A 19,266-nucleotide genomic window follows, 5' to 3' on the forward strand; every position below is an offset into this window, starting at 1 on the left:
CCTTTATCTCACTGTGGGTGATCAAAGACCGCATTCTGAAAAGATCAAAAATTCCCATTTTGAAGGCCCTGTAAAAATCCATACATTTCAGAGAAACACATAATCTTTATTATCTCCAGACAAAAAGCTATCAGTTAATATCATGCCATGGGCTGCAATTTGAAAGGAAAGACCTGAAAAATGATGGGAGGGGCTTATTAAATAGCTCCAGTAAGATCTGGCCATTTTCCCACAATCTCTTGATTATTGATTGAGTATAAGAAGGGCCTGGAAAAAGATTTATTATCTATCCTCTTTCTGTGGTTGACATAATGAAGAAAAGTAGTACTGGGTTGGGCAATATAAGGAAGTTTATTTTAAACAGTAAGAAAACATTTTTGGCATATAGGCAACAGGTGAGAAAATGTCACATTTATGTTTAAAAATTAATCCCTCAAGAACATAAAATTTCTAAACATATTTATTATAAACTATGCTTATGTTGTAAGAGATAATATCTCTATCTTTTTAATTTATTATTATTATTATTACAAAACTAAATGATGGGAACATTTGCTACTCATTTACCCCTCTTATTATTATTAGCTTTAGAGGCACTGCAAGGCAGTGAATAGAGATCTGGTTTTTAAACCAGAAAGGCCTGGGTTCAAATATCCACTCTGACCTATACTGGACAATACTTTTCTGCCTCCTAGTTTCCCAGACTTTCTTCAAGCCTCATCTAAAGTCCCATCTCATATGAAAAATCTTTCCCAGTCTTCATGAATTACAGTATCTTTCTTTTGAGATTATCTCCAGTTCATCATATGTGTATCCTTTTTTTATATAGTTATTTTAAAATGTCTCTTCCTTTAGATTGTGAACTCTATGAGAAGTCGAATTGTTTTTTGACCATTCTTTAGAACATGATAAGAGCTCAAAATCTTCTTAACTTGTTGACAATCTCTCAGGGCTTTAAGGAAATCTTTAAGACTTTAAAAGTTTGGATGTCACGCCAACCTGTATTCACAGAATGTGTTTTCTCATCTGGAATATCCCCATATTAATGAAATTGCAGGCCATTTCCTTTCCTCAACATCTCTATAAACAAACACAACTCCAATACGGTATGATAAAAAAGGGCTAGTTAAATTATTGAGAAAGCATACACCGGTATTTGGCAGACAAATCCTTTTGGCAGGCATTCCTTTCACCAATGAAATAGCATGCCCAATTCCCAACCCTTTTATAAGTTTATTTTCTAGATCATGAAAACTGTTAATAAAATACAGATTTAATAAAAAGTTAAATAATAAAACAGTGAAACATTAACTGTGCTCTTCTGCAAAGTACATCTAGTTTAATATCTTTGGGTTTTGTTGTTATTGTTGTCATTCAGTCATTTTCAGCTGTATCCATTTATATCTCTACTTGTGTTTTTGATAAAGATACTAGAGTAGTTTGCCATGTCCTTCTCCAGAAGACGAAGTTCTTTAACAGACACTCCCTTCACCAATGAACTATCATGCCCAATTCCCAACCCTTCTATAAGTTTATTTTCTGGACTATGCAAACTATTAATAAAATACAGATTTAATAAAAAAAAGTTAAAATAGATAATAAAAGTGGAACATTAATTATATTCATTTGAAAAGTGCATTTGAATTTTGTTGTTATTGTTGTCATTCAGTTATTTTTAGTTATTTTAGTCATTTAGTTATTTAGTCATTTAGTTATTTTTAGTCCATTCACACCTCTGCTTGTGTGTTTTGGGTAAAGATTCTAGAGTAGTTTGCCATGTCCTTCTCCAGCTTATTTTACAGATGAGAACATTGAGGCAAAAAGGTTTAAGTGACTTTCTCATAGTCAAACAATTGGGAAACTGTCTGAAGCCAGATTTGAATTCAGAAGATGAGTCTTCTTGACTTTTGGCTGGATATTCGGTGTACTACAGTACCACCTGTTACTCATCTTTGATTTTTACATCATACTGATGTTCAGGCATTACCCCACTATCTCAGTCTTCCCTTAAGACAGAAAAACAGAGGAGCAAAAGCAAATGACAAAGGGACTGCAAATGAAATTGTCATTATACATAATTCTCCATATTTTTACTACAAGGATTTAGAGGCTTGCCTATTCCCTAGGGCCATGATTGGCCATTATAATTATACAGCAATTGCCTTCATTTAGTGTAACTTTGGTTTATCTTAACACCATCCCATTAATATATATGTATATACACATATATACATATGTATATATGCATAGTGCTTATCATTCTTACTTTACTCTGCATCATACAAGTGATTCTTTAAATTTCTTATTCATCCCTTCTGTTTTCTGTATTTAAGAATACTTTAGTCATATTTTAGAGTTACAGAGATACAGAATCTCAGAGTTAGATGAGACCTCAAAATTATCAAGTGAAACATATTTGCTTTTTTAAAATAATAAACTTAATAACCACTGGCAAAAAGCAACCAAATAAACATGAATCAAGGAATAATACCCAATCCCAAGTCCTTAGCCTTTAACTAGGAAACTAGAGGATATTGTGGATAAAGTGCCAGACCCCAAATCAGGAGGACCTTAGTACAAATCCAACTTCGGATACTTACTAGTTGGATGACACTGGCCCAAGTAATTTATTTCAATTTAATACAGGGTCCTTATCTCTAAATAAAATGAAGTTTTCTTCCCAGAGTTGATGTGAAGAAAAAATGATATAACATTTGTATAGTATTTTACAAGCCTTAAAATATTATACAAATGTTAAGAATTACTATTGTTATTAAGCAAAGAAAATGCTTTTGTTTAGTGCCCCTTCCAGGTCTGTCTAAAATCTGACACCATTAGTCCTGTTTTTCTTCACTTTCAAAATAAAACACTGGCTATCAGGCAAAGAACACCACAGTATGAACTGTCTAAAAGATATTGTGAAAAGGATACCACCAAAGAGATTTATAATCAGCAAAGAAATTGGGTCAATCTCGTGGCTATATCAAGGGATAGTCAATGGACAATTTGTATGCTTGATTAGTTTTCACACAATACAAAGAGATCTCGAGTAAGGTCCCTGGCATGTTTCATGGACTTAATAAAATCAAAGATTCCCACAACCAACCTTGAAAACCCATAATAAACAGATTCTTCTATTGTTGCACACAGCTGTGAATCACAGCACACAGAAATTCAGAAAAATCACAATTGCAACAGATAATATTCATAGTATCTGTAAATTGTCAATCAGGGATTACTAAGGACAATCTATTGCCAAAAATCCAAAGGATGTCCAAAGTTAGCAGTTTACTCAGTCATGAATAGAGACAGATAGATGGCTGAGTAAGACCAAAGGCCCCATTGAAATGGATAAATTTTTTATTCAGTGTGTGTGTGTGTATGTACATTTTATAGAAAATGCATTTTAGTGTTCTCTTTTGATTACCTTATGGAGTTCTTGTGTATATCATTCTCCTAGCTTTTAAGTGTTTTCATATTTATTCCCAAAATAGCACACACACACACACACACACACACACGTACAATTCCTTCATCCTGTCCTCCTTTGGCATAATCAGTCTCTGCCTTGTTGCCCTCTCCCTGGTACAGTCCAATTCATCAGTGACTTTCCAATATGTAGCATACACAATTCCCTTTGATCATGCAACCAGAGTCACTGAGTATACAATAAAGGAGTTGTTCTTAACTTTCTTTAGTCCCAGCAGTTTTTGTTTTCAATAGAATTTCCTATAGCCCCACTAAATATAAAAGGAGGGAAAAGTATCATTTACCGCATATATAAATAAAATATGAACAAAAATATAATAGATTATATTGTTTATAAATAAATCTTTATTATATATATAATGATTTTCAGTATCATAAAGTTGCAAATTATCAAAATAGTCATATCAATTACAGAGAACTGATCTCATTCCTTATCAGTCATCAGTTTTATAATTGGAATAATTTTTGAAAGAAAAACCTACATTTCATGTTCAGACTCTAGGTTGCTTCTTGCTTTGGATTAGAATGAGAACAGGATTGGAATTCCAATTTGTGGGAATCCTTATTTTGGCAAGGATAGGATATGCTTCTCGGAGGACATGCTAATTTCATTGAATGCAAATCAATTCAGAGTTTCTGGTTACTGAAGAGATCTTCATTGGGTTAATGTCACTATTTTTCTAGGTTAATATGAAGAGGGTTTCTAATCTAATCCTCATTCATTTGGTTTTGGTTAGTAGAAATTGTTATTTAAACCGTCTCTTACATGTTTCATCAAATCAAGAAGCATGTGTTAAGTGCTTACCATATGTTGCTAGGTGCACAGTATATAGAATGCTCAGGCTGGAGTCAGGAAGAATTATCTTTGTGAGTTCAAGCCTGGCCTTAAATACTTACTATCTGTGTGACCCTGAACAAGTCATTTAACTCTGGTGATTTCAGTTTCCTTATCTTCAAAATGAGCTGGAGAAGGAAATGGGAAAATTATTCCAATATCTTTGCTAAGAAAACCCCAAATAGGGTCATGAAGAGTCAGACAAAATTGAAAATAACTGAACAACATATGCCAAGAACCATGCCAAGTAGTAGGAATATAAATAAAGAAAGAGAGCACCTGCTTCCAAGGAGTTTGCATTTTAATAGAGGAAGTCAGTATATGAAAAGGAGCTGAAAAGGGTAGGGAGAGAGGTCACTGGGAGGAATCAGCCAATTAGAGGGAAAGACCACAGAAGCAGGGAGCACTTTCAGTGTTTGAATTCCAGCAATGGAGTGAGCTTACAGGCTAAAGTGATTTTGGGGGCTTCACACAATGCCTGGAACATAGATGTTTAATTAATGTTTATTGAATGAATAAATGAAGTATTATAGAGAAAGTTCAGGAGAGTTAAAAGTACTACAATACTTTTTTGTATCAAAAAGGAGTGTAAAAGTATCACAATCTTTACTACAAGGAAAAGCTTGTTATATACGAAAAGTAGGAAAGGTATATTTGTTGAAATACAGGAGAGCTGTTGGAATACACAGGAGCCACTGATAGGGGCTGTTGGAGATACAACTCAGACCTGCAGAATGGATCTCTTCTTGTGAGAGAATGATACAAGGAAACTGTAAGTCATTTGCTGTTCTCTGACTTCTCTGACTGAGAGGCAGTTGCATTGTCTGACCTCTCTCCTTTTCCCTCTCCCTCCAATTTATCTCATTCCCGTCCACAACACTTGTGTCAGCAGAGGCTGCCTTGTAATTCCTTCAGATGTTATGATCCACAGCTGTGCAGGCTCTTGGAGAATTGACCTGTCCCTTAACATATATTCATTATGATAAATTATACTGATGAATTGGTTGTTATCCTTCAATCTTGAAGAGGACAAACATGGCATCATCATGTTAGGGTCAAGTTAGAGTGTGTCCGACTGTGATTGATCAGACCAATATGAGCTCTAGCATAAGTTGGGCACAAATAGTCCATTTGGACAATTGGGATAAATCCTCTAAATTTGGGCATTTCACATTTCTTTTGAGATTCTTCAATTCTGTTTTTCTCACAGAACACAGCACTTTCTTTGATAAAGCATTTCATGCCAGATAGTCCTGTGCCAGTGTCTCCCATGTCTCACAATTAATTCCCAAGTTCTATAGGGACTTTGCAAGTGTCCTTGTATTATTTCTTTTGACTGTCATATGAGTTCTTGCCTTGTATGAGTTCTACATAAAATAGTCTTTTAGGCAAGCATACATTTACATTCAAACAAAGCAGGCAGTCCATCAAAGTTGCACTCTCAGCAGTAGAGATTGAATATTTGGCAGTTTAGCTTAAGAAAGGACCAGTGTCTGGTATCTGCCAAGTGATCATCAGGATCTTCCTGTGAAGATCGTGTATTTTTAAATCAGCAGGAATCAGGAATTCAGGTTAGGGGAAAATCGTCAGTCTTTATTCTCAGTGAAGAAGGATCGGAGGTGGAAGAGAATCGGTGATGGCAATGCATGCAGCTGAGTCAAGAAGCTAGCTCGACCAGCAGCCACACAACCAGCCACTCGGATTCTCGAACCCAGGCCCAATCTCTCCCAGCTTCTCTTCCTGTCTCCCTCTCTGCCTCCACCCATCAAAATCGTCATTTCCTATACCACACATCAGGACTTGCACGGAGAGTGGGCAGGGACCATTCTTTATCCAATCATGTATATTAATAGAGTATAGCCCAATTACTATTTAGCCTCACATACTTGGGACCTCAGTGCATCAACTCAAACCTCAGCCCATTACACTTCATAAGATAATTCAGGAGTTATACAGAAATGTAAGGAATCATCAATTAGGATAGTTACTGGAGATATAATTTCATTGGCCAAGAGAATATCTGGTTGAAGGAATTTCTTCCATGATGCAGATTGGTACCTTTTCTTCTACTTCTAGTCTTAGAAAGTTGTATAAAACATTGAGAGTTAAAGTGAATAGATTGTTGACAAGAAGTCTGTATGTTCCAGTAGAGGGACTCTGAGTTCTAAACTAGCTCTCTATCCACTGTACTATGCTGCCTCTCAAAGAATCAATGTATATTAATTTGAAAATTAGTGATTAATGATGCATTATCAGAAAAGTCCCCTAATCAACCATTATCTTGATGCAGTCCATCTTGGACAGCCTTAATACTGAAAGCAATTATATTTCAAAAGAGAACAAAAGTGAAAACCAAGAAATGTATTTTTTTAACTAGGAAGAAAGAAAGAAAAAAATATCTTTAGGTATAGCAAAGCCCAAAGCAATATGCTGAAAGATGAACTCTTTACTATTGGTCACCATCTATGAAATCAATTGAAATATTATTATAGACAGTTTTTTTCTAGAGACAATTTGTTCAATGAGTTCTATCTCTGAAGAAACATCAAAAATGTTAACAAATATCACAGAAGGTATTAAAAAAACTTTTTTTTGCTTATTCCTTTCTTTAAAAAAACTGATACAACAGCAGCTTGCAAATTTATAACACATGATTCTGTTCTACTGCACCTTAAAAAATGCACAGTAGAACTAGGCAAGATCCAGGGGGAGTCAATTAAAATTTTTTTGAAGAGAGATAGAACCATGGTAGGAAAGAAGAGAGGGTTGTGGATAGAGCAGTTGACAACTGGAAGAGGCAAATCTAAAATGATTGGATTTCTTCTCTTCCTTGGAATCAATCAAATCATATTCTTGAAAGGAATCTACACAATACTTGACTCATTTACATGGTCATCTACCCTCTGCTTGATGACAGAAAAAGATGGAAAATAACACCACTTGAGGCACCTCAGTCCACTTTTGGACAACACTAATTATTAGAAAGTTGCCCGACCTCAAACCCAAATGGGCATCTTATTGCTCCAAATTCTGCCCTCAGGGATCACATAAAACAATATAATCTTTCCTACTCATGATAACCATTAAAAAACTTAAGGACATTAATAATGTCCTCTTCGAAAATTCTCTTTTCCTCCTTTTCTTCAGCTTGTCCTCATGTGACATGGACTCAAGATACCTGACCATTCTGGATGCCCTGCTCTGGACATTCTCCAGCTTATCAATGTAGTGCCCAAGAATGAACATAATAGTTCAGAGGAGACCTCATTAGGGCAGAGTACAACAAAACTATTATTCCTGGAAAATCTGCCTCCCTTAATGTCACCAGGATCACATTAGCTTGCAATGGTGACTCAATATATTGAGCCTGCTGGCCACTGAAAGCCTTGGATCTTCATAAAATCTATCAATAACATCCTCCAATTCTTGTAGATCCCACCCGTGCAATACTGATAGGACTTCTAATTGTTGGCCCCAAGCCCAAACACCACAGAAATCACTCTAGCAACAAGCAGGTCAGCATATCCTGCTGACCATAACATCTGGTTTAGACATATCATAAGAATCAGCCAATGAGCACAAACCTCAATAAATGTTTCCTCTGACATGTCACCTGCAGGGTTCTCCTTCTTTGATGTCCTTGGGTAAACCTATGCTAATTATAACATCATTAGCATAGATTAATACCTGTTGAGTTGGTTTTTTTGCATGCATTCTGTGTAACTGCATTCACAGTTACATCAAAGCTTTAGAACCTTCCCGTGTTAGCAAACTCCTCCTGTAACCTCAGAATTTACCTATCTTATATATCAGAATTACTTATTCTTTGTTGTTGTTGTTGCTTTGTTTTGCTTTGCTATGCTGCTAACTGCTTCATGGAGGCTTACCAATTCATTGCATAAATTTTAATAAATGCCTTTAACTTGATTTGGAGATGGCCTGAGTCCTGAAGTCTCTCAAACTTTCAGAAGCAGCACAATACAAGCCTGGTATGACAACAATATTTCTTACATCTATTCCCCCCATCTATAGTCCCTTGATACTACCCTTGTACAAGCCCTCATTACCATTTGCCTATTTTATTGTAATGTATTTTCTACAATCCTCCTTTTCACATCCTTTTTCCACCAATCCAAATTTCATACCATTTACAGAGTAACCTAACTTGTTAATTGACATTGGTTAAAATATTCCATGGAAAAAGAGGGGCAGGGACCCACATGTACAAAAGTGTGTGTAGCAGCCCTTTTTTGTAGTGGTAAGGAACTGGAAATTGAGTGGATGCCCATTGGTTGGGGAATGGTTAAAGAAGTTATGATATATGAAGTAATGAAATATTACTGGACTATAAGAAATGATAAGTAGGCTGATTTCAGAAAAGTCTGGGAAGACTTGCATAAACTGATGCTGAATGGAGTGAGCAAAACCAAGAAAATACTATACATAGTAACAAGAAGATTATATGATGATCAGTTGTGATAGATTTGGCTCTTTTCAACAATGAGGTGATTCAGGACAATTCCAATAAACTTGTGATAGAAAGTGCCATTTGCATGCAAAGAAAGAAATATGGAGATTGTGGATCAAAACATAATATTTTCACCTTTTTGTTGTTTGATAGGTTTTGTGTGTGTATGTGTTTTTATTCCCTTTTGAGAATATTTTTCCTTTACAGCATGACAAATGGAAATATGTTTAGAAGAATTGTACATGTTTCGCTGATATCAGATTGCTTGCTCTCTTGAGGAAGAGGGAAGGATTAAAGAGGGAGAAAAATTTGGAACACAAGGTTTTGCAACAGTAAATGTTGAAAACTATCTTTGCATGTATTTGGAAAAATAAAATACTATTTAAAAAAAAGGAATTTCATGATTCAAAAAGCTTCTTTATATGTTGAAATTGCCAATTTTTATCTCATAGTATTCTCAATGAACTAAAAGCCCCAACCAAAGTAGAATAGTATCACTCATATGTTCCCTTCTTCCTACTTCATCCCTTTCTCCCATGAATCCATATTGCACTCGCCCATCTTTGAACTTTTATCCAAGATGTTCTCTACTTCTGGACACCCTTTCCTCTCTTTGCCCTTTCTTTTACAATCTACCTCAAATGCAAATTCTCCCATGAAACTTTTAGAGTCAAGCTCTATATAACCCAACTATTTTACCACTCTATGATGTACTTATCCTCAAATATTGTCTCAGTATTAGATTGAGTCATTAGCAAAACTCTGTAAATTCCCAGAGCACCGATCATAGTGATTCAAATACAGTGAAAACTTAATAAATAATGGATAGATGAATGAAAAATAAAGGCCAAGAGGAAACAGGAAGAAAAAAATCCATAAAATCATAAATGGAAAATCCACAAATGTTAGGACAAGAGGATATCCTTTAAAAGTTGAATAAGTTACATTTGGAAAAAAATAAAAGAAATAATCATTTCAAAGAACAGGAAATAAGGCTTGAGTGATGATCAACCCTTAGAGTTTGTGCCTGAATGGATGTAAAGAGATTGAAAAAGGATTCTGACAAATTGATGATTAACTATATACATAGATCCTAAAGGATATGGACGTTATTCATAAGCCTTAAGGTTGATATGAAAAAGGAATGCATACACACACACACACATACACACACACACACACATCACTTCATTTAATATATCAATTGGGAACCTCTATTAATAAAGACTAGTACATATGGAATGTGGATCAGACCTAGGACAGCAATCCTTGCGTCAATAATCATCCTGAAAACTTTGAGAATACAAGTCACAGCATTCTTTTCAACAAGGATTGAAAAAGACAATATCAAAAGAATTCTAATCTTTAGGAGTTTGAGGAGGATATATCCCATAAAGAAAGGATGGGAAACAGAAAACATATATTAAAATAGTATGAAATCCATAATCAAATAGTTTATTTTGTATGAATCAAAGAAAATAAGAAATAATAATATAGTGATATATTATATAAAAAGTGTAGGCTAATAATCTTTTCATTTCAATAACTAAAGTAAATACAAGTCCTAGAAAATAATTTCTATAGAAAACATAATATTTAGTTATTTTTCAGTAATGTCCAACTCCTCATGACCCCATCTGGGATTTTCTTGTTAGAGGAAATGAAGTAGTTTTGTCATTTCCCTTCCTAGCTCATTTTACAGATGAAATAATTGAGTCCAACCTACTTAAGTGATTTGCCCAGGGTCACACAGCTAGTAAGTATCTAAGGCCACATCTAACTCAAGCTTTCCTGAATCGAGGCCCAGGGTTCCATTCACTGCACCACTAGTTGTCTTACACACATGTATGTATATGTATGTGTAGATACACATATTTGTGTGCTTATGTATGTATATAAACATGTGTATATAAGCATGCGTATATGTGCATTATTAGAAAAACAGTTTTATAAAAGTATACTACTAGACCAATAGTCAGTAAGATCTGAGTTTAAATCCTGCCTCCCAAGGATATGTAACTCTGGGCAAGTCATTTAACCTTTATCTGCCTCAGGTTCCTCATTTGTAAAATAGGGTTAATAATATCACCTACTTCATATTGTGGTAAGGATCAAAGAGATACTTGTAAAGTACTTAGCAAGCCTTAAAGCCCTATAAAAATGCTAGCTATTATGATGATAGATAGATAAATGATAGAAAGAAAGGGAGAAAGGGAGTTTCTCTGACAAAAGCCCCTTAATTTTGTGGAAATAATAAATTATATTTAAAAGTGATTGGATGGTTTTAGTTTGCCATATTTCAGCAGATACAAAATTTCTGCTTCAAGCTTTTAAATGAATCAAAATGGATCTAAAACAATCCTTGTAGGGGTTGCCTGAGGTGTTTTATAATTTTATATTGATCTGAGCAACCATGAGATAAAGGGCAAAGGTGAAGCCAGTTTAGCATTTTAACTGCCATTGGTACAGCAATCACAAGTAAGATTTTTTTTCTTCCACTTGACTTTCGCCCAAGTTGCCTTTTCTCACTTCTCATTCCCAATCCTGCCAAGGTCAGAGAGCAATATTAGAAGAGTTAACCAACAAGAATAAAAATGACATAAGGATTAAAATAAATCTGAACAAAATGTCTTTAGATACCATTTCCTTTCACTCACTTTTAAATCCTTTCCTCTCTCCCCTCTACCTTTTCTCTCCATTGCTCTTTGCAAATTTCCCTGCTTGAACTCCAGAGGTCAATCATCTGCACAACACAGACACACACACACAACCCAAAAACATTTTTTTAGCCAAATGAGCAAAACCACCATACCCCTGAGAACATCCTTGCACTCATAATATAAGGAATGTTACCTCATGTAGTATTCTTCAGACATTCCCTAGACATCCAAAATCTCATTATGCCTATCAGATGCAGAATTTGCCAATTTCTTAATCTAGTTTATAATTCTCTAGGAAGGGGAAATTGGCCATTAAACCAAAATATGTAGGAAAAAAAGAAAGCCATTACATATGGCTTTTCGCGACTACAAATTCTCCCTTCTAAAATAAGTTATCTCCAGAATGATCTTTTTTTTTTTTTTTTTTTTTTTTTTTTTTTTTTTTTTTAAGGGGACCAGTGATTTTATCCATATAAAAAGTTCCTAGTGAAGGACTTTCTTCTATCAAGACAAATACGTAGCTACATCAATAGTAGATGTTCTTAGAGTTTTGCCTGAGGGTCACTGAGAGGCAAAATTTCTTGCTTCAGGGCAGTGAACCACTTAGTTCTTCCTGACTCTAAAGCCAATTCTTTATGTAACCCACAAATGTCTCTCCGTGGACCAAGGAGTCTAATTTCTCTGTTAAAAGCTTCCACAAAAGACAATCAGGACATAATTAGATAAAAACCAGAGAACATACTGACCTCAATGGGATCCAGATTCTGCTGGGAAAATCATTTAGGAGAAAAATGAGGATACAAAGTAACAAAAGAGTATCCATATTGCCATCTTTTTTTTTTTTATCTGAATATGCCAGTGAACCCGGATCCTTCTAACATCCCGTCTCCCAAACATTTTCTTCTTCTAATTTTCCAGTCACCACTGGCCCTTATGCCCCCGCAGAACTTAAGTGTATCTCTGTCTATCTGTCTGTCTGTCTCTCTTTCTCAAGACAAAGACACCTGCTAATTCTGCCTCCGTGTGTGTGTGTGTGTGTTTAAAGAGAGAAAGAAAAAGGAGATATATGTATGTGTCTGTGTACATGTGTATATTTGTAATGTATATAGAAAGGCATTCATGGAAGGGACAAGTATAGCAATGGTGCATGTGTAGAATAGAGGGCAAATGTGCAGGGCATACAATTAGAGGGAGTGTGTGTGTGCATATATATATATACACACACATATATGTGTGTGCGTGTAATGTATGATTATATTAAAGTAGATTATAATTTTTGTAACAATAATTATATATAATATGCTTTAATAAATCATGTATGTTGTTATATTTTATCTATACTATCATAACATTAGATGTGCATTCTAATGTTGTTTTATATAATGTAATGTACATTATTGTGATTTTATGTAATATATAATTAATCATAATGTATAACACATATATGTATATACATAGATGTATGTATGTATACATGTGTGTAATATGCCCTCTAAATGCATGCTCTGTACATATGCCCCATTCCAAATATATACCATTGTTACACCTGTCCCTTCCATTCATGTCTTTCTAAATTCATTTGCTATGCATGCACACTATTTCTAATGAAAACATATTTGTGGTTGACTGTGCCACAGGTTTACAGAGTAAATGTTCTACTCCTATTTTTATTACTATTCTATTTCATTAAATTTCTTTGCTTTCAATTAATCGTATCCTCTGGCAAACTTCCAAAGTCATAAAAGTAAATACTCTAGTGGGGGCTCATGACCTATGATTTTGAATGGATAAAGAATTACTAAATACTTTAAATTAGGATAGTTTTTTTAAGGGAACTCACATGTAAATTTGGGGAGGGAAATCCCTAGGTGTTATAGATTGTTACTTGGTAACAATAATAATCTGTTTAAAACAAAGACCAAATTTTATACATCTTTATAACTCTCACTGTCTATCCTATACAATTGCATACCATTTATTGGACTGAATTCAAATTAGTTAAATTCAAATCCACATAGCTACTTTATAACTGAAGGATTAACAAACATTCAGGCAAGAGTTAGAGACAAATTACTACTTGGGGAGTTGTAGCAAACACTAATTAACTGGTTTGACTTCAATTCTCTTTCAGTATGAAAAAACACAAAGTCTCCCATGCACAATTTAATAATATATTTCCATCAAATGGATATACTTGTATCATGAATCACAGAATTTGAGTGTTGCAAGAGATCTCAGAGGCCAATCCATACATGAAAGGGTACAGTTTACCCTTACTTATGGGTACCAATTTATTCCCCAACAAAATATTTTTGACCTGTAATGAATACATCGCTTTGACACAGAAAAGAGTGAATGGAATGAATTTTTACAGCTACTGAAATCAACAAATACCAACTATATCTCTAGCTTCAAATTTGAAATATGTCAATATACTGAATGTAACTAAATTTGTTATGCTCTTCTGCAAATAAGGTCTTTAATAATAAAAAAAGAAAGTACATTCATCATCCTGCCATAAGGGTAATAAATGCTGATATAATTTACTAAAAACCAAATGTATGTATTTCAAAAACCTACTCATCCAAGAGAAGATTTCCAGAAATTTATACCCACTGGACCAAAACTATAAGCTAAAAAAGTAAATAAAAATGTACTTGAGCTGCTGAAACAGTGGTCACAAAATGCATGTGTTTTACTCTATAGAAAAACTCTAATTAAAGTCATATAGAGTCTTACTTAACACATCCAAAACCTAACCAATGTTCTTTCTCCTCCAACTCCCTTCCCAACTTATCCCTCTTCCAAATTCCCTTGTTTTCAAGGATAACCCCATTCTTCTAATATTCTAAGTTGGGAACCATGTTGTTATCTTCATATTGTCATACTCTCATCCCATAGATAAAAAATGATTGTCTAATCCATTCTATCTCAACATCATCTCTCCCATCTAAACCTTTCTTTCTAATCACACAATCGGCATCTTAATTAAGACTTTATGATGTGAGTCATGGTAACAGCTTCCTAGCTGGATTCCCCACATAAAATTGTTCCCACACCAACCATCCCATATAAATCTAAAAACGATCTTCCTAAAGTAAAGATGTTATCCTTCTTGTTGGTTTCCTATTGCCTTTAAGATAAAAAAATAAAAATTTTTATTTGGCTTTTAATAGTTTTCACAACCTCAGTGTGATTTTCCATTCTATTTTATGTTATTTCCTTTGTCACAATTCTGTAATCAAAACTGATTTTAGCTCTATTCCTCACACACAATACCTGATCTCCTATTTAAATGATTTTGCAATGGCATGGAATGTATTCCTTCCTTATTTGTGCTTCATTGACTCCTTCTCTATCTTCAAGACATAGACCAAACATCACTCTTTTTATAATACTTTTTCTAATCACCCCAACTGCCAGTGATGCAGTGGATTGATTGAATGCTGGACGTGGAGTTAGGAAGACCTGAGTCCAAATTCACTCTCAGATTCTTATTCTCTGTGTAATCCTGACTAATTCGCTTAACCTTTGTTTGCCTCAGTTTCTTCCACAATACCTACTTCCAAGGGTTGTTGGGAGGATCAAATGAGATAATATTGGTAAAAAACTTAGTACTATGCTTGGCACATAGTAGGTACTTAATAAATATTTGTTCCCCTTTCCTTCTCCTGTCTAATTACTTACATGTACTTTGCATTTAATCTGTTATCGCCTATATGCATACACATTTTTCCTATTAGAATATATGCTCCTTAGTGATATTTTTTTCTTTTTAAAAATATCTCTCTATTTCTATATTTATATCTATATATCCCCATCTTCTACCCAGTGCATAACACATTAAAGGTACCTGAAAAAAAGTTTCTTGATTTTTAAAAAAGCAAATTACGAGGTATACACAGGTATACATATATAACAGGTATACTAATCAAAGTTCAAAGTGATGGCTCACATGATGATAGCAAGAAAGTAGACCAAATCTCTTTATCTTCCTCATACTCCCATAAATTATATGGAACAAGCAAAGCATGAAAATTTGAGAACGCCTAATATAGGCCAAGATGTCTTGAAAATTGTTGAGTACTGGTGTCTACTAACCTACGCACCCATTCTTGCAAGAATGTAAAATAATTTTTTTCCTGCATTCATCAAAAACTGTTGAATACATCATTGTACAATAGCACAATATATAATGTTCATAAGAAAAACCCGGAGTAAGAAAAAAGATAAACAATAATAATATCAATAATAATCATAACTAATGTTTATATAGTTCTTATTATATACCAGGCACTAGGCTAAGCACTTAACAATAATTTCATCATTTTATTTTAAAGATAAGGAAGCTAAGGCAAACAAAATTTGAACCACTTTCCCAGGGCCAAACAATTAGTGCAACACTGGTCTGAATTTGAATCAGGCTTGGCACTCTATCCACTGTGTCATCTAGCTGCCCAATATATGTTCAATACATTCTTTTAATAAAACATGTAAAAGTATAATGTATTTCAAAAAGAAATAACCCAAAATAAGAAAAGTTTTCATATTTCAAGGGGGAAGCTCTATTTAATAAGAAAATTCAAATTTGAGAAATAAAAATCTCTTTCCCTAATGTTACTGGATAAAATCATAAGTTATTATGATTTCTGTTGACATATGAATATAATAATATCAAATGACACAGCATAAAACTTAGAGTTATTTTGCATCTGACATGGGAAAACAAAACTGACAACTTTAATTTGATAAATACCTTCATGTATACACATTTTAACATTTGAATAACTTTCAAATCCAAAGAGTGTCAAGAAGCTCAATGTTCTAGATTAATGTCTTATGCAAATGCTGAATACTCAAACTGGTAACATCTCAATCATTCTGAGAAGCTCTGCTTGATCCTAATATCGCTTGTGACATCACTGGTTGTTTAAAGCTGAAGTTCTTACCCTGGTATCTATGGATCCATGGATAGATTCTAGGAGGACAAGGAACATAGGTGAGAGGAAAAGTACATATTTATCTTCACTATTAATTGAAATTTATTGTTTTCCTTAAATATGACTTTTAAAAAAAGATTTCTGAAAAGGAGTCCATAACCTTCGCTAGGTCACCAAAAGACAGACAGACAGACAGACACACACACACACACACACACACACACACACAACACACACACACACACACACTCAAAATGTCTATTACCTCTATTTTAAAATGTTGCAGCATTCTGCCAAGGGGTTCTATGCCAAGTAGGGATATGACAAGAATGGCTGGGAAAAAGTAGAAGAAATTGGGGATTGTACAATCTGTTTATTTGATATCTTCCTTTTTTTATTCATGTATGTGCAACTTTAAGCATATTTACTGGTACATTCTATGTAAAACATTAACAATGAGAATAAGCAACTGACTTACTTTTTTTTTTTAAGTAACATAAATCTAATATTAGAAAATCCTGATTCTTCCCTTAGACACTCATTACCTATCCAAATTTTTTTTTGGCTATATGAATCAATTATTAAAGGAAATGGGGCTTTCAATTATTTAGGTAATTAATAATAATATTATTAGTTATTTCAATAATTAATGATGACCATGAATTATTAAGGGAAATCTGTGATTTACCTGATCTGTCTACAGTAAAACTAGACAGAGATTTCAAGGGCAGGGACTGACTTACCTTCCCAAGTAAGTCATTTATCTGGGCATCATTTTCCTTATCTGTAAAAGAAGGTTGTTAGACAAGATGGCGTGTGAAGCCTCTTGCTTTCAGTTTGTGATATTATTTATGATCCTCTACAATTTTAAATATGCCAACTATATTTAAGTATTTATAAGACTTGATGGAAATTTCTACTTGAAGATTTAAAATATCAAAAACCAAACCTGCAATTCCAGTAAGAAATGGACCCTTATGGCAAGAAAAATTAATTACTATTTGGAGAGCAATTATATACCTTCTTTAAGTGTGACAGAAATTCATGCAGTCAGAGATCTTTATCTTATAAACAATGTATACCTTAGGTAACCCAGTTGTTCCTGATGTGTAGAGAATATAAAGTGGATGTTCTGAGAGAACAGGGACACAATCATGGGATTGGGCTTTTGCCATCTCTTCATCCCAATCGAGATCACGATCTGGATCCAGAGGAACAGTTTCCTATGGATTAAAAAAGGGAGGAAGGGAGGGAGGGAAAAACAGTCTTCATTAAAAAATAAATCACTACAAGGGAAGAGTAGACAGCAAAAGTTCTTAGATAAATTCAAATATCTGATTTTGTTTTGTTTGGGGATATGAATTTTTTTAGCAATCTAGTTAGAGGAAAGATAGACCTGTTATATCACTTGTAAAGGGAACTCCCATCTTAAGAAACTCCTGTCAGTTTGGATAGGCTTCTTCTCTGTACTTCAGAGCCTTTGAGAGTTACTTGGATGGCTGAGAGATTAAAGGACAGCCTGTATACACCACAGGCAGGATTTCAGCCAAGTTCTTCCTGACTGAGGCCAGTTCTCTATTCACTGAGATGTCTTGCCCCTCTTAGAACTTCCATCCAATTAGTTGAATGAAACTTCAACATGGGACCAACATCATGATTTCAGCAAATCAGCAAATATGCAGAAATTTCCAAGCAAATCAGATTATTTCAAGTCAAATAATAACTACTTAAATTACCATAATTAAGGTAATCTGTTTTAAAAGAGGTTATAAATACAATTGTAATCACTTTGATAACAAACTGAAATGGATTTCAGGGTCATGAGTTAGTGTCAAGTCTTATACTCCTTGAAAGTAAGGATAAGATCTTTTCAGAAGATAGATGAACTTGTTAGCATTTGAGCCTTTAAAAATGGAATTGTCTATCAATAGGATCAATAGGATTTCTATTTTACACACTACACATGAAAAGAGCATCACAATAATTCATTTATCCTGTATGACTTTAGCACACTGGAAAGTCCTTTTTGAGTCAGAGGTTTGGGATTCATATTCCAATTCTGACAGTCACTCCCTGTGAGACCTTGTGGTTATTGGGTCAATTTTTGGTCATTTCCTATTTTCCATGGCCCCATTTGGGGTTTTATTAGCAAAGATAGTAGAGTAATTCACCATTACCTTCTTCAGCTCATTTCATAGATGAAACAAATGAGGCCAACAGGGATAAGTGATATGCTCAGAATCATATAACTAGTAAGTGTCTGAGATCAAATTTTAACTCACAACTCACAATTTTAACTCACTAATTTGGAGCCCAGCACTTTATCTACTGTACCACCTCACAAGAATTTTGAGACAGTCACTTAATGACCTTGTACCACAATTTCCACAAATGACTGTTAAGTGAAAGACTGGACAAGATGATCTCTGAGATCTCTTCTAATTAGAGATTTATAATTAAATAGTCTAGAGGGTCTTATACTTTTTATTTTCTTCAAGAACTTTTTATTTGCAATCTTTTAAAACATTTTTTCAAAATCATGCTTTTAAATGAAGGGAGGAAATACTAAATTTGAATTAGAGGTTAAAGAAAATAATGTAGTTATTTCTCCTTTAAGCTTACAGCCCCTCCCTCTTCATAAATCTATTCATGAAAATTTCCCCCTGCATTTCTTTCTCTTTTTTTGTTATATTTTAAATTAGCACTCAAAAACTTAAATTTCTTTGAATCATAATGTTAACTCATAAAAAATTATTACAGTTCATATTTTTACCATAAAGATGGTAAAGTTTGGAGTTTTTTGTTTTCCTTAGAAGTTAAAGAATCTATTATAATGAAATTTTGGACTTAGCAATAAAGAGTCCAGTCTTGCCA

At 34.0% G+C, this 19,266-nt stretch overlaps 1 protein-coding gene across 1 annotated transcript in view; it reads right to left on the minus strand.

The window, feature by feature from the left end:
* Positions 1-19,266, minus strand: part of ACSS3 (acyl-CoA synthetase short chain family member 3) — a 256,373-nt gene that overhangs the window by 154,756 nt on the left and 82,351 nt on the right. The window contains exon 5 of the mRNA XM_031938566.1: positions 17,475-17,615. Within this exon, the coding sequence (XP_031794426.1) occupies positions 17,475-17,615 (141 nt within the window). The remainder of the gene's footprint in view (positions 1-17,474; positions 17,616-19,266) is intronic.

This window comes from Sarcophilus harrisii, chromosome 5 (assembly GCF_902635505.1).
Source record: "Sarcophilus harrisii chromosome 5, mSarHar1.11, whole genome shotgun sequence".
Taxonomy (NCBI): Eukaryota; Metazoa; Chordata; class Mammalia; order Dasyuromorphia; family Dasyuridae; genus Sarcophilus; species Sarcophilus harrisii.